A 14,429-nucleotide genomic window follows, 5' to 3' on the forward strand; every position below is an offset into this window, starting at 1 on the left:
GTTTTGCTATATTTTATGATTTAGAACAACTACTCCATATAACCATGTACAAAACCGCGTCGGATATATAGTTTTAGTTTCTTTATATCGGTCTCCATACCCAAAAAAAAGCAAATCCAAATCGTCCCCATACGACCTGAGTAATCGCGCAAAACGAATTTAATTGGTAAAGTTTTCATCGCCAACTAGCTGAGCCATCTAGTCAGGGAATGGGGTTGGCTGAGGGTAAGCTTGTGGCTGGACCAGCATCAAAGTCACACTCTATATAAGAATCAGGCATATCACAACACTAATATCTATCCAAAAAATCCTTGCATCTTCCCACTATGTGGCAAGTCGTATTTTAAGTTCCTACTTCCGAAGACTTTGAAGGCCAGAACAACAAAAAAGACCATGACTTTGGACCTTCTTCTTTTAATTTGGCGTTAGGTAAATGAATTAGCAAATTGGTATTAATTAGTATTAGAAAAATACTCATCATGCTCTTTGTTTTTAGGAAATGCTAGTAACATTTTTACCTTATCCTTCTCATTTTACTTTTTCGGTTCTTCTTCACATTCTGCATTGTTTTTTTATGATCGGAACTGTATGTATACTAGACTCTTTAAAGATCAACTTTGCAAAAGAACAACCAAATAAAAAATCATTTAACCGTTTGATTACTATTGTCAAAATTTTCGTGTTTAAGTGAGAAACATGGTTCGTTTATTTATTGGATAATCATTATATTACTAAACGATTTTGGATTTAGTTTAATTTTTGTATAGATGATTTAAAAAGGCGATCCAAAAAATAAATAGTTTCTATCATCAGACAATATTGCAAGATGAAAAGAAAAGTTGAAAAAAAATCCTCTTTTTATTGATTCATTTAATAAATAAATAAAGCAAGTGTTATAATTAAATTTTTGCATAGATGATAATTAAAAAGTGATCTAAAAAGTAAACAGTTTCCATCATCAAATAAGATTGCAGGATGAACAAAAAGTAGAAAAAAACTCCTCTTTTTATTGATTCATTTAAAGAAAAACGCGTGATAATTAACTATTATAACGCATCAATAACAGCTCTACTAAATTATCATCTTTAAGCAGGTACATCTTTTCCTATATTGAATGACAAAAAAATTGTTAAGATATATACCCTCTTAAGTAGTGCTTCTTCCACCTACGCGGAGGCCTTGCTTTTGCTCCTCCCCTTCCATTTGGGTTTTGGGTTTTAACTTTTTTTAAGTAATGCCAAACCCTAACACTAACCTCTCAGTGTTTCTCCTTTTAAAAAGTATCTAAAGTTTAATCTTCACTTTCCTCTTCTTTCTTGTCTCTCAAAAGGAGAACCCACTGGGTCACTGCTGTTTCAAGTTTCCACACACTATATAAAATTTCAGTTTTTGCGCATGCGATTAGGAAAAGGAGTTGTATACATGTATTAGGGTTCATGGTTTTTGAGTTGTAGCTCCTCCGAAAGGGTTTCGAAGTTATCGAGCAAAAAATGCCACCCCCCCACCCCTCCCCCCCCGGCGGGGCGGATGGTGAAAACTTCTATGAAACCAGTAGGAGTTGTATACATGTAATTAGGGTTCATGTTTTTTAAGTTATAGCTCCTCCAAAGGGGTTTCGAAGTTATCGACAAAAAATGCCCCCCGATGGAGAAAACTTATATGAAAAACCTTTGATGTATACTCTTTTCTATTAGTACTGGAAGAATAGTAAATAACTTAGGTATTTGTCGATTTTTTTTCTAAATTTGAAATAAGGAGCTGCTAATTTTTCTTGTGTTTAATTTTAGTCAACTACCTCTGTGTACTTAATTGGCCAATTTTTCTTTGAACTTAATTTTAGCCGATTACTCCTAAACTTTTATAATTAGCCAATTTTTTCCAGAACTTTAATTTTATAATTGCAAAAGGTAAATTTATTTCTAAGTAATGTGGATAACATATTATTTTTTCTTCTTTTTCTTTTCTGCTAGTTTACTCCGTAAACTTTTTGTTTGAATTTTAAGGTTTAGGGTTTAGGGGGACTTAAAGCCCAAAGGAAATTGACTAATTATAAAAGTTCAAGAGATAATAGGCTAAAATTAAAATTCAGGAAGAAAATTGACCAAATATAAAAGTTTAGAGGGATAATTGGTTAAAATTAAACTTCAATGAGAAAATTGACAGCTCCTTACAAATTCAGAGAGAGAAATCGGTCAATACCACTAAATATAATTAGCAATTGCATGAGGAGGATCGCCTCTGCTCGGAAGCCCTGAGTATTCTAATGTATAAGGTTTTTAACGATAATGTGTATATTTCAACTCTTGACAACACTATTTCTCTCCTCCAAAACATTAATACTAATTAATTAATTGAAGATAAAGATTAATTAAGCTGCTAATTTTGAGTACAACATTTGAACCTTCGATGGCTACCTAGATTCTTTTAACTAGTGGACAACAGAGTGACAATGGTTTGGCACCTTTTGTTAATATTATTTATTTTTTCATTTCTTTAATTGCATGCGTTACTCACATCTTTTAATGTATCATATACTTTAGCTTTTCTTAATTTTATTATTATTGGCTTCTATATACGTATTAATAATTCATTGTCCTCCGCATTTACTTTTTAAAGGCTATTGCCCACTAGTTACTTCATATTTTTTTGTTGATAATGTACGTCAGATATTATCACTTAGTATTACGGTCTAGTGATATTTCTCTTCACTTGTAAGTGAGAGGTTTTAGGTTCGATTCTCGCCAACGACGAATTTGAATCACATTATTGCTATCTCATTGTGAGGCTAAGCTCACCCCATCTCCCTCAATGTAAATAATATCGTTTGTTCAAAAAACAAATGTACGTCAGATATTTGGTCTTGTACACTACATTTTAAGCACACTAAACCAACATTAATTTTAAGATTAGGAAGGTCTTGAGTACGAATTGTAGTTTTTGTTTTGGCTTTTTAACCAAAATGATTTATGAGATTAGCGTAACTCTTCATTTTGGTCTCTGAGATTTGAAATCGATAAAAATGGTCCGATCCCTGAATTTGTCTATCATCAATCATTTTGATCATAAAACATCTTAAGCTAAAAAGCCTTTTTTTTTATTTTTACACAGAGTACAAATTGTAGTTTAAGATTTGGAAATCCCCACCACTAAGGGTCCACAAGACACAAGATTCTTCCTTACTCTTAAAATTATAAATATAAAAACATTTTCAGATCTTTAAAAGATTTAGATTTTGGAGTTCTCAAGCTAGTCATCAACAAAAGAGAACTATATAAATAAATAAGTAAAAAATTAAGCAAAAACTAACTCAAAAATCAATATGTTTTCTTGTTGGGGCCCAAGTTAGTGTACAGATAAGAGACTTAGGTACAAGATTTATATTAATTTGGCCGGTCTCTCATCGTTTAGTCGTCAAGGAGTCATATCTCTTCAAAACCCCAAAATCTATGAGGACGAAACCAGATCATATCAAATTTAAAGGAGATTTGATAGACGTTTTATAGGTGGATGAGACATAAGAAGAAAGATATATATATATATATATATATATACCCTGAAAAAGTTGATGCATATATATGCATCTCCTGCATGGTTGCATGTCATGTGCAATGTTATTAAAGATATATAGTTAGGTGGGCACAAAGACGGAACTTGCTTCGTTGCTGAATAATTAGTAGGAATTTCTGATAAATAACATGTTGCTACTTATGGTATATTTAATATTGCATAATTTAAAAAAAAAAAAAGTGAATATGTGTCAAACTGCTGAGCAGCCAACATGACACAGTAGGAGTTCTTACTAATTATTCAGCAGCTAAGCAACGTTCTACAAAGACGACATACGTGATTAAGATCAAAGTTTTGTTATTGTATGTATTCAAGTTGCAAATATATTTTGTTATATGAGAAAATTTATAATTAAAATTAATACGTGAATAAGCATTACGCACTACTTCAACAGAAGACAAATTTCTCGAGTTATTGATACCAAACTCGCACGATTGATTATAACGCATGCCTATAATTAGTATATTTAGTTGCAATATTCCCTTTTATTATCCAGCTTTCAATGAATTTGGGTTTATTGAATAAAAATAAATTTTGTCAACCATTTATGTTTTACAAATTTCCCACATTATACCTCTACAAGCATTGACTTTTATAAAATATCCAATATAAAATAGTACTTAACAATTCTTTAAGAAACGAAAAACAAAATCCTGTCATGTTTTCTCTCCCACCACTCAATCGAACTTTTCTTCTCTTCCTCCAGCAAAGATTGTCATCCCACATACAGAGCATATTTAGCTTTTCGAATATGTCTTCGTTCAAGTTGTTCAGAATTTAAGTTGAATAATTTCCAAAACCCCAGTGAGTCGCCACAAAATACTGGATCATCACATGTATAATAATGTAAGAGGAGAGCCATCAAAAGCCTCTCTCTTTTTTTAGCCTGGAATATTTGGAGAGTCAACTGCCAAAACCTATAGCACATCTTTCAAATGCTTTTGGAACCCAAACGGTATTTTTTCTAAAAGCGATTTCAATTATTTTAAAAGCACTTCCAAACAAGCCCTAAAACTATAATTATTGCATATTTTATTTTATCAATAATAAATATGTAACTACGTATAGTTTTTTTTTTTTTTTGAACAAATGATATTATTTACACTAAGGAGATGAGTTTTGTCTCACAATGAGCTCGCAATAATGTGGTTCAAATTCACCTTTAGCGATAATCGAACCTTAGACCTCTCACTTACAAGTGAAGAGGAATACCACTAGACCGTAGTACTAAGTGGCGTAACTATGTATAGTTTGACTTGCCTTTTAATCCAAAATCAGGGAGGTTGCTTACCATAATATATAGTTATTCTTTGTATTAACTATTTAATTTTTTTTTTGTCTATTAACTATTTAATTTCAATTTGCCCTAATTATTATTAGAATCTCCCTCCAAAAACCAAACCACATCTATCTTTCCGAAAAAAATTTCAGTGTGATTGTCTCATATGGTAAATCATTTTATTAATATTCTAATACATGAACCTATATTAATGTTATAGCATGTTAGGTTATACATGAACCTATATTAATACTATACCATGTTAATCTAATTACAATAGGAAACAAATCATATTTAGTATTTACAACTAAATACTATAACTCAGGCCAGCATACCATAAGTTTAATTGTGTTGTCTGTCTATCCATATTATAATACGTGAATTAATAACGTACCATGTACCAATGTAACACTTGAAAAAAAGTTTATCCAATTCTTATCCTAAAAGCTTTGTGACACCATGTGATGAAACGCTTGGAATGCCCTACTACTTCCTAAATTTCGGGTTTTCACACTTTCTGCCCTGCATGGTGTGCCCATTTGTCCTTAAAATATATCCAAGAAGATTCCCTTCCTAGCCAACTCAAGCATCTTGATACAAATGTATATAACTCTAACCACCACCCTAGCATAAGACACAATTTCACACCAAAGAAAGAGAGAGACACGGAAAGAGAAAGAGTGGGGAGAGATAGGAGAGAGAGAGAGAGAGAGAGAGAGAGAGATGGGGGGAGAGTTCTGTGTAGCAATGGGAAATGGAGTTCTCACAAAGATAAGTAAGTCATGGAGCAAACTAGAGAAAGGCTTAAACGATGGAGTTTCAAAGAGCAAAGTTGGCAAATACTTTAAGTTAGAAGCAAGGAGGAGTTGCTTCACCAAGGAGCTACGTGCCGGCCTAGCCACGTTCCTCACCATGGCCTACATCATCTCCGTCAACGCCACCATTCTCGCCGACTCAGGCGGCACATGCTCCATCGCCGACTGCTCTGTCCCGGTGAACCAAACCGCCACCCCGGATTGCATGATCTTCCCCAACGAAGGATACCAAAACTGCCTTGCAATGATCAAGAGTGACCTCATTGTTGGCACAATTTTATCAGCCATGATCGGGTCGATTGCCATGGGCGTTTTAGCCAATCTACCCCTGGGGCTAGCTCCAGGGATGGGACCAAACGCCTACTTGGCTTATAATTTGGTGGGTTTCCATGGAAGTGGGAAACTGTCTTACCAAACTGCCCTAGCTGTGGTGCTACTTGAAGGGATTGCTTTTCTTGCAACTGCTGCTTTTGGGCTTAGAGAAAAGCTGGCCAGGCTCATCCCTCATCCTGTTAGACTTGCTTGTGCAGCAGGGATTGGGCTTTTTATAGCTTTTGTGGGCCTTCAAGTCCACCAAGGTGTTGGCCTAGTGGGCCCAGACCCATCCACATTGGTTACAATCACTGCTTGTGCTAACACAAACCCAGCAACTGGTGAGTGCCTTGGTGGGAAAATGCACAGCCCAAAGTTCTGGCTGGGTGCAGCTGGGTTTATAATCACATGTTATGGCCTAATGAAGGAGATTAAAGGCAGCATGATATACGGCATCGTTTTTGTCACATTCATATCATGGTTTAGGGGCACAAGTGTGACAGTGTTTCCCAACACACAAATTGGTGACACGGATTTCAGTTATTTCAAAAAAGTTGTTGACTTTCACAAGATTCAGTCCACAGCTGGGGCTATAAGCTTCACCAATTTCAATAGGTCTGAGGTTTGGGTGGCTCTAGCAACCTTGCTCTATGTTGATGTTCTTGCCACCACAGGCACATTGTACACCATGGCCGAAATGGGTGGTTTCGTGAACGACGAAGGCGGGTTCGAAGGCGAGTACTCGGCGTACTTGGTTGATGCGGGGTCAACAGTCGTGGGAGCTGCACTGGGGGTGACCCCTATCGCGACATACATAGAATCTTCAGCGGGTTTGAGAGAAGGCGGGCGGACGGGGTTGACTGCAATAACCATCGGTCTCTGTTTTTTTGTGTCGTTGTTTTTCGTTCCTCTTTTGTCTAGTGTGCCCCCGTGGGCTATAGGGCCTTCACTTGTGATGGTTGGGGTGATGATGATGAAGGTTGTGAAGGACATTGATTGGGGGAATATGAAGGCGGCTGTGCCTGCTTTCATGACCATGATTCTAATGCCTCTCACTTATTCCATAGCAAATGGGATTATTGGTGGCATTGGGCTCTACATTGCTCTTAATCTGTATGATTATTTGGTAATCGTGATTAAGTGGTTGATTAAGATGAAAAGAATGGTGGGAAGAGAACATAATCAAGTGTCTGCAACAGCTCCTGTAGACTCAGCAATTGAAATTATTTGAAGCCCTTTTTTGGTTAAATTGTTGTTTTGGGGTGATTATCGGCGGACCCTTTTGTAATAAGTAGCTTTTATTTTTTTTATTTTTTTCTCTTATTTATACCAGTGATATTGTGAAAGGGCAGACTCGAATACAGGACTTCGGATGCATGAGCAAATACTAACCTCTCAATCAATCAATTTTTTATATTTTTAATATTTCAGGACCAACATCCTTTTTGCTGTAATTTATGCAATTTATGAGACCAACATCCTTTCTACCTACGACAATTACACATCATGGACAAAGATTATGTTCCAGAATTAAAATATTTTAACAGACAAAACCCAACACTCAGAATCCCGGGCTTCTTGCTCCTGATAGAACTAAAACTAGGTCAAACTTTGTTAGACTACAACCTAATACGTGGTTCCTGCGTGCTGGTTTTGCAGCTCTACAGAAAGAGTAGAGCTATTTCGACCATCAGAACTGACCATCTTGCGTATTACTTCTCTAGTAGAGGTTAAACCCGCATGTGTGGACCCCACCTCTATTAGAGTTACGTAAGGTGGTTTGTTCAAGATGATATAAATAACAATACTCCCACGGTACATACAAAAAATCACAAAAAGTGTTGTATCATCTTAGGTTCTAATTATATGGACGCTGCATATGCGTTCAGACGCATCTTCGATCCCAATAGCACACGTATCTCCCGGTTGAATGTTGTTTGCCTTGCTGAAAGCTTCCCAACCACTCGACAAAATTTTGGAGAAACAATTATCAATGTAGAGGACTGGCCACAATCTCATTGTTGTGTCTCGAAGGAAAATTACCCTCCTATCTGGTGTATGCCTTCCCCTGATGGTCATGCGTATTGGCAAGCGCACTGGCAGCTCCTGCACAAGAATCGAAGGGAGGTAAGATAAGTCAAGCAAAACCTAAAGAATGCTCGGTATCCAGTAAAAAATGATCACAAACGCAAGGCGAATGCAGGGCTAGGACCTCGATCAAACAGGGCATATCCATTATAACAATCAGCTTGCTGATGAACATCTCCATAATTAGAAGTGTATAATTATCAGATGCACCGTTCTGTGAAAATGAAACACTAGTGTATGTGTAATACATAATGATAATTAAGCGTTCAAGTTTCCACATTGATTTCTCTATTTTTGCCCCAATGTCCATATATTGATCGAAAGTAAAACTACAACAATCGATTGATTGACTCTACAAGATTGTGTCAAACTAACAGAACTCTGAATAGATAAATCAATATGTCAGCCTGTTCGGGCCACCAGAAAAACTTCCTATAGAAGCGCATGATTATCAGATGCATCCTTCTCAAAAATGAATTGAAAGCATTTGGAATGAGCTAACAAGGTTAACAAAAGAAAAGCATGTGTTAACATGAAGTAGAAGGAGGTAGCAGCACCAAGAATCAGTCAGTCCATAAATTTATCATGTCGAAACAGAGTAAAAGTGAATGCTAGGAAGGTGCAAAGAAAAGACATAAAATATGTAAGGGAATTAACTAACATACTAGAAACGATTGACTGCCTACTGCCACCAAACAGGAGAACGATGAGCTTGGAAAGGTTTCAACTTGATCGACAGGTTCAGATTTTATCACAGGCACAGGAAACGCAATGTCCTTTTCTCTTTTAATCATATTAGAAATCTGACTACACACTGCGTCGACTGGCTCGAATGATTTCCCTGCATTTAGATGTACTGTAATTAATTTGGAGTGAGATATCCTACAGCAATACACACTCATGCATTCTTCTGCACAAACACAAATAGAGCTTCCCTTAATTAAATGATTTTATAATAATATCATACCATCTATTTCTGGTATGATTTTCTGAAAGCATGGATCTGAAATCAAATCTACAGACTCTTTTTTAACAGCCTTCGTCATCATATCTGTTCACATCAGATATTCTTTTGGTATTAATAAATGACATTTTTCCAGAAACGGAGAGGTTCTCTAACAATTATGCAGGGACATATAGCATTTGGAAGAAAGATCAGTAGAATGACAGAAAATTTTTGGAATCCAAATGTAACAGGAATACCAAAAGACTCCGGAGGAGTTCCAGTAAAGTTCTTTTTAGCTCTTTGAAAACTTTCATCGATCAAATCATGCTCCTTTTTGGATGCTGCCACCTTATTGCCTGCCAATGAAATTGAGAATACAACAAACAAAATTAAGATATTGAACACAAAGAAAACTGTGTATACTACAGACATTATACACTCATGAAACCGACAATCCAACAGATAGGAGCAAGGAATTAACTGCGTCTTGCCTGATCCGTCAGCATTCAGCAATTCTATTATATTGTTTACAGTATAAGAGACGCTACCTGTATCATTAGGATTCACAGCAGCTGTTGGGAAGAGATGATGAGAGGTCTTGTTGGTGGTTCTTGAATCATCACCAGAAGGTGATACCTTTTTCACTCTGGCTTCAGAAGAATTATTTTTCTCAGTCCCATCAAACTTATATGCATCCGAAGGAATTGCTATAGTCACTGCTTCTCTAGCCACTGGAGCTTTATCAACTAAACTAGCCTCACCTCTCAATCTTAGTGATGAATCATCATGACATGAGCATGTTTCATCCATCGGAATTGCTGCAGTCACTGCCTCTTTAGCCACTGGACTTTTATCAACTGAGCCAGCCTCGTTTCTCAATCTTAGTGATGAATCATCATGAGGTGAGTAGGTTTCATCCATTGGAAATGCTGCAGCCACTGCTTCTTTAGCCACAGGATTTTTATCAACCGAGCCAGCCTCGTTTCTCAATCTTACAGATGAATCATCATGATGTGAGCATGTTCCATCCCAAACAACTACTTCGTTGCTTCCACCAGTGCCAGACTTCAGTTCCAATAGTTCAAAATTCAGTGAATCATATATACAGCTTCTGTTGTCTTCTTGTTTGTCTCCCAGTTCTCTATTGATCATACAGATCATATCTTCAATGTATTCTTCTTTTGGCTTGAGCTTTGGCATTTCATTACTATCATCATAGTTTGAAGCATTTTCTGTTGCAATTGTACATTCCCCCTTGTCATTCATATTATACAGGTGTTGATCTATAACTCCATCTGGTTCTTTCAGCTTAAGCTTTGACCTTTTATGACTATTATCACAGTTTGAAGCATTTTCGGTGACCACAGGTGCTTTCGTCTTGGCATTCATACCATACAGATCTTGACCTATATCTTCATCTGGTTCTTTCAGCTTAAACTTTGACCTTTCATGACTATTATCACAGTTTGAAGCATTTCCGGTGACCACAGGTGCTTTCCTCTTGGCATTCATAACATACAGGTGTTGACCTATATCTCCATCTGGTTCTTTCAGCTTAAGCTTTGACCTTTCATGACTATTATCACAGTTTGAAGCATTTTCGGTGACCACAGGTGCTTTCGTCTTGGCATTCATACCATACAGATCTTGACCTATATCTCCATCTGGTTCTTTCAGCTTAAACTTTGACCTTTCATGACTATTATCACAGTTTGAAGCATTTCCGGTGACCACAGGTGCTTTCCTCTTGGCATTCATAACATACAGGTGTTGACCTATATCTCCATCTGGTTCTTTCAGCTTAAGCTTTGACCTTTCATGACTATTATCACAGTTTGAAGCATTTCCGGTGACCACGGGTGCTTTCCTCGTGGCATTCATACCATGCAGATCTTGACCTATATCTCCATCTGGTTTTTTCCGCTTAAGCTTTGACCTTTCACGACTATTATCACAGTTCGAAGCATTTCCCATGACCATAGGTGCTTTCCTCTTGGAATTCATATCATACAGGTGTTGACCTATATCTCTATCTGGTTCTTTCAGCTTAAGCTTTGACCTTTCATGACTATTATCACACTTTGAAGCATTTCCCATGACCATAGGTGCTTTCCTCTTGGCATTCATCGGATCCAGATCTTGACCTATATCTTCATCTGCGTCAGACGTAAGAGAGGTGCTTGAACCCTGTTTGTCCATCAAACTGTTATCAACTGTGTGGCAAGGACCATCTTTGACAGAGGAATTTTGGTTATCCCACGTCCAGTTCTTCTGATTCATGGCCTCAGGAAACTTGAGTTTCTCACACCCTGATTTGTCACAAATCTTAACATCAAAATGTGAATCCGTAACATAATTGAAGAAAAGAAGTTCTCCGACTTGTAGGTCATTGTCTAATGCAAATGCATTCCATCCTTGTTGAAAAGCAAGGGAGCCATCAACTCTGGATATCGTAACTTTCCACTGCCACCCTCGTGAATCTTCAAGAACAGCTTTTTTATTGACCAATGCTGACACAGTAGGAGCAAACTTAGGAGGCAAGAACTGCAATGAGATGACATGGTAAGCTTAGAAGGGACAATCTCTACCATCATAGTGCAAAAAGGGAGTAGCGGAAATTATATATTACTAAGTAATATATACTTATCAAACTCACAAGATAATGAAAAATTAGTTAAACCTTTTGCGTGAGTCTCTCTACAGTATACATCACATTGTTTACATAATTCTAGAAAGAACGATACAAAGTAATTTTCGATGTTTAAAATAAGTACTTCCTACGGGAATGTTATCCCCAGAAAAGAAGAGATACTGTTGAATTTGTTTGTCAGTTTGATGCACATACTAAAAAAAGAGAGCTACAATCTACATAGAACATGGGAATAAAAATTAAATAGATTACAATTTAGTAGGGCGGGGGGAAGATGGAAAATTTATCGTACCAAAACTTTAGAAAGCTGATCTCCGATCATGATTTTGAAAAAAGAGGCGACAACAGGTGAAGCTTTTTTCTTGTTCCCATGATCCTGCAAACACTTCAGAGTACATTCTGCACAAGCTTCGAGCTTACTACCCATCACTTCTTTCGCTCTGTTGAATACTTTACCACTACAACAAGGAAAAAAGATAAATGAATACGGTATTCTAATGAGATAGTAATGTCATATAAAATCAGCTTTGCAGAAACATCATAAACTTCAAAGTGTAATGTCATATAAAATCAGCTTTGCAGAAACATCATAAACTTCAAAGTGATGTCAGCAGTTCTTCTGAGAGACCACGCTAATATGATTCATGACCAAAGTACAAATGAAAAAGTAATAAAGATGACATCTTTCACGTATGGCACAATTATGTAACAAGTTAACAACTACAATAACTATTGTTAAACTACCGTTTTGTAGGGAAGCGTTGAACTACCTAACAGATGCTCTAACAATTATGGAAACGGGAAGCACGCCTATGTATTTGGAAATAGTTAAGCATATTATGGGAAGCACAATCAGTTTCCAAATACTCTCGATACAAACAAAGCCAACTAAACGAGTGACTAGACAGTGAACTCTAATCCTAAAAAAATATTCGTGAGTACGTTTGTTCATCTGCAGTAGACAACTTCCTACGCTTCGAAAATCCGAAAAACTTTATAAATGGTTTGAAGGGGTTGCCTCACTGTAACTAAGCATGAACCCAACAAATCATTCCATAATTTTACGAAAGGCTTGAACCCGAGCCATGTACAAACATTAGCTCCTCTTTAACCCCAAGGCGCGCACAATCGGCTAGTTATTGCCCACAAGCACCCGAAAATCGGACATAATGCGACATTCTTTTGCAAGGATAACTTAAATTAAACAATGTACTTTCAAAGCTTCACGATCATGGCTTAAACAGGCACCCATGAGACCCCAACAAACAAACAATAAGCTTTCTTCGCTGAAACAAGATACCCTTTCACTAACTAATCATGCTTCTAAAAGGAAAAGCTAAAAACCCTGTATTAAAATACAAAAATAAAAATAAAAAATTACAAGAACAAATTAAACAATTTACCATAAAATCTTCACGATCAAGGCTTAAACAAACACCCATGAGTGCAAAAGGTGAAAAAAAGAAGCTGTCTTTCGCTGAAAGGTGAGGGCTTTTTCACTAAACATACATGATCCCCACATAAAAACTTAAATTAAAAAACCATTTATTTTAATAAAAGGGCGACCCTAGGCTTCTCACGTTGCGAGGGTCCGTCAAACGTCTATCCTACTCAGTCTTACTCTTTCTTTACAAATAAGCCATTTTCAGGACTCGAAAAAACATAAATTCATGGAAAAATAATACTTACAAGAACAAAGTAAGCTAAATTGCGAAGGAAGGCTTCCTACCAGTGAGTGAGAAGCTCCTAGAGGTGAGTTTTTGGGTTGAAAATCCTCTGAAAAAAACCTTTGTCTTTGAAGAGGAAGAGAGTGCTTTTTTGGCACTCAACAGTCACCCCAGCTGAGTCGTACTACTCGTTTAACAGTGTCGCAGAAAACGGGACCTTTTTAGTGAGGACAAGGATTGTGTGCCTCCCTTTTTCCACCGCCTTCCATGCTGTTCTGTTTGTGTGGTCACGATTAAATTACGTTAATATTTTATATTATTTTTTATAAAAATAATAAGATAAAAATAAATAGTTATATGAAATATTGACGTGACTTAACCGTGAAAATGAATGACAGACAATTCTTGTTCTTTTAGTGATGGTCAAATCAGGATGCCCACGTGTACTGCTGCTGGGACACGTGTCATGTGGGCCCTTAATTTGCTTGTCGGTACAAAACTCAACGGGATTGGGTTTTGTTGAGGGAGGTCCCATGAAACTGGCCCAGTCCAGAGAGAAAATGAGCATGAGTGCTGATATCCCGTCACACGGTCCAACTCAATTTCTAATTGTCGGCTTAAATGAATTAAAAAAAAAATAGAGAATAAAAATTAACAAGAAATGTGTGGGAAGTAAAAATTAGTTGGGTGAATACACCACCTAAAAACATAAGCTAAACGGAAAATTGTGGTAGTATCCTTAAATTTAGGGTTTAGGCTGGACCGATTATGAAAAAATCATATATTCATAACAGGCGAGCCAATTAGTACTACAATTTAATGATTTTTCTCTTCACTTGTAAGTGAAAGGTCTTATGTTCGATTTTCGCCAAAAACTAGTTTGTACCATATTATTACTAATTTATTGTGAGGCTAAGCCTATCCCCGTCTTCCCAATAAATAATGCATCATTAAAAAGTCTTGTGACAGCACCCTCATTCCTTTGCTCCTTCTATCCTAGCCATCATGTTGCTTTAAAAGAACTTTGTAAGGTCTGCGAGAATCAGGAAGATGACTATGTTCGAATTTGCTCCGACATCGCCTTTGGATTGGGAGGACTGGGCAA

The 14,429-nt window shown here is 36.7% G+C and overlaps 2 protein-coding genes across 6 annotated transcripts; one reads left to right on the forward strand and one right to left on the reverse strand.

Moving 5' to 3' along the window:
• The first annotated feature begins 5,512 nt into the window (after positions 1-5,512).
• Positions 5,513-7,332, forward strand: LOC103424704 (adenine/guanine permease AZG2-like). The gene has a single exon (XM_008362800.4). It carries the CDS (start codon positions 5,570-5,572, stop codon positions 7,202-7,204), a length of 1,635 nt encoding a protein of 544 aa, XP_008361022.1. The 5' UTR covers positions 5,513-5,569; the 3' UTR covers positions 7,205-7,332.
• A 29-nt stretch (positions 7,333-7,361) lies between these two features.
• On the reverse strand, positions 7,362-13,536 carry LOC103424706 (B3 domain-containing protein Os02g0598200-like). Of its 5 annotated transcripts, none has more exons than XM_017329376.3 (7): positions 13,387-13,536; positions 11,950-12,115; positions 9,556-11,551; positions 9,265-9,363; positions 9,029-9,112; positions 8,727-8,902; positions 7,362-8,079 (listed from the first exon to the last, which is right to left on the reverse strand). In XM_017329376.3, exons 2-7 carry the CDS (start codon positions 12,082-12,084, stop codon positions 7,825-7,827), a joined length of 2,745 nt encoding a protein of 914 aa, XP_017184865.3. In that variant the 5' UTR covers positions 12,085-12,115; positions 13,387-13,536; the 3' UTR covers positions 7,362-7,824. The 5 variants fall into 5 exon arrangements, with proteins under 5 accessions (XP_017184865.3, XP_070679815.1, XP_070679813.1 ...); XM_070823714.1 differs by having other exon boundaries at positions 8,723-8,902; XM_070823712.1 differs by having other exon boundaries at positions 13,347-13,495.
• Between the last annotated feature and the right edge of the window lie 893 nt (positions 13,537-14,429).

This window comes from Malus domestica, chromosome 06 (genome assembly GCF_042453785.1).
Source record: "Malus domestica chromosome 06, GDT2T_hap1".
In the NCBI taxonomy this organism is placed as follows: Eukaryota; Viridiplantae; Streptophyta; class Magnoliopsida; order Rosales; family Rosaceae; genus Malus; species Malus domestica.

Excerpts from the sequence above, each read along its gene's own strand:
- LOC103424704 (XM_008362800.4), top strand. The coding sequence starts at position 5,570 with ATGGGGGGAGAGTTCTGTGTAGCAATGGGAAATGGAGTTCTCACAAAG.
- LOC103424706 (XM_017329376.3), bottom strand. The coding sequence starts at position 12,084 with ATGGGTAGTAAGCTCGAAGCTTGTGCAGAATGTACTCTGAAGTGTTTG. Across the intron at positions 11,552-11,949 it reads ATCAGCTTTCTAAAGTTTTG|TTCTTGCCTCCTAAGTTTGC; the intron begins GTACGATAAATT and ends ATCTCATTGCAG. Across the intron at positions 9,364-9,555 it reads TGTGAATCCTAATGATACAG|GCAATAAGGTGGCAGCATCC; the intron begins GTAGCGTCTCTT and ends TTTCATTGGCAG.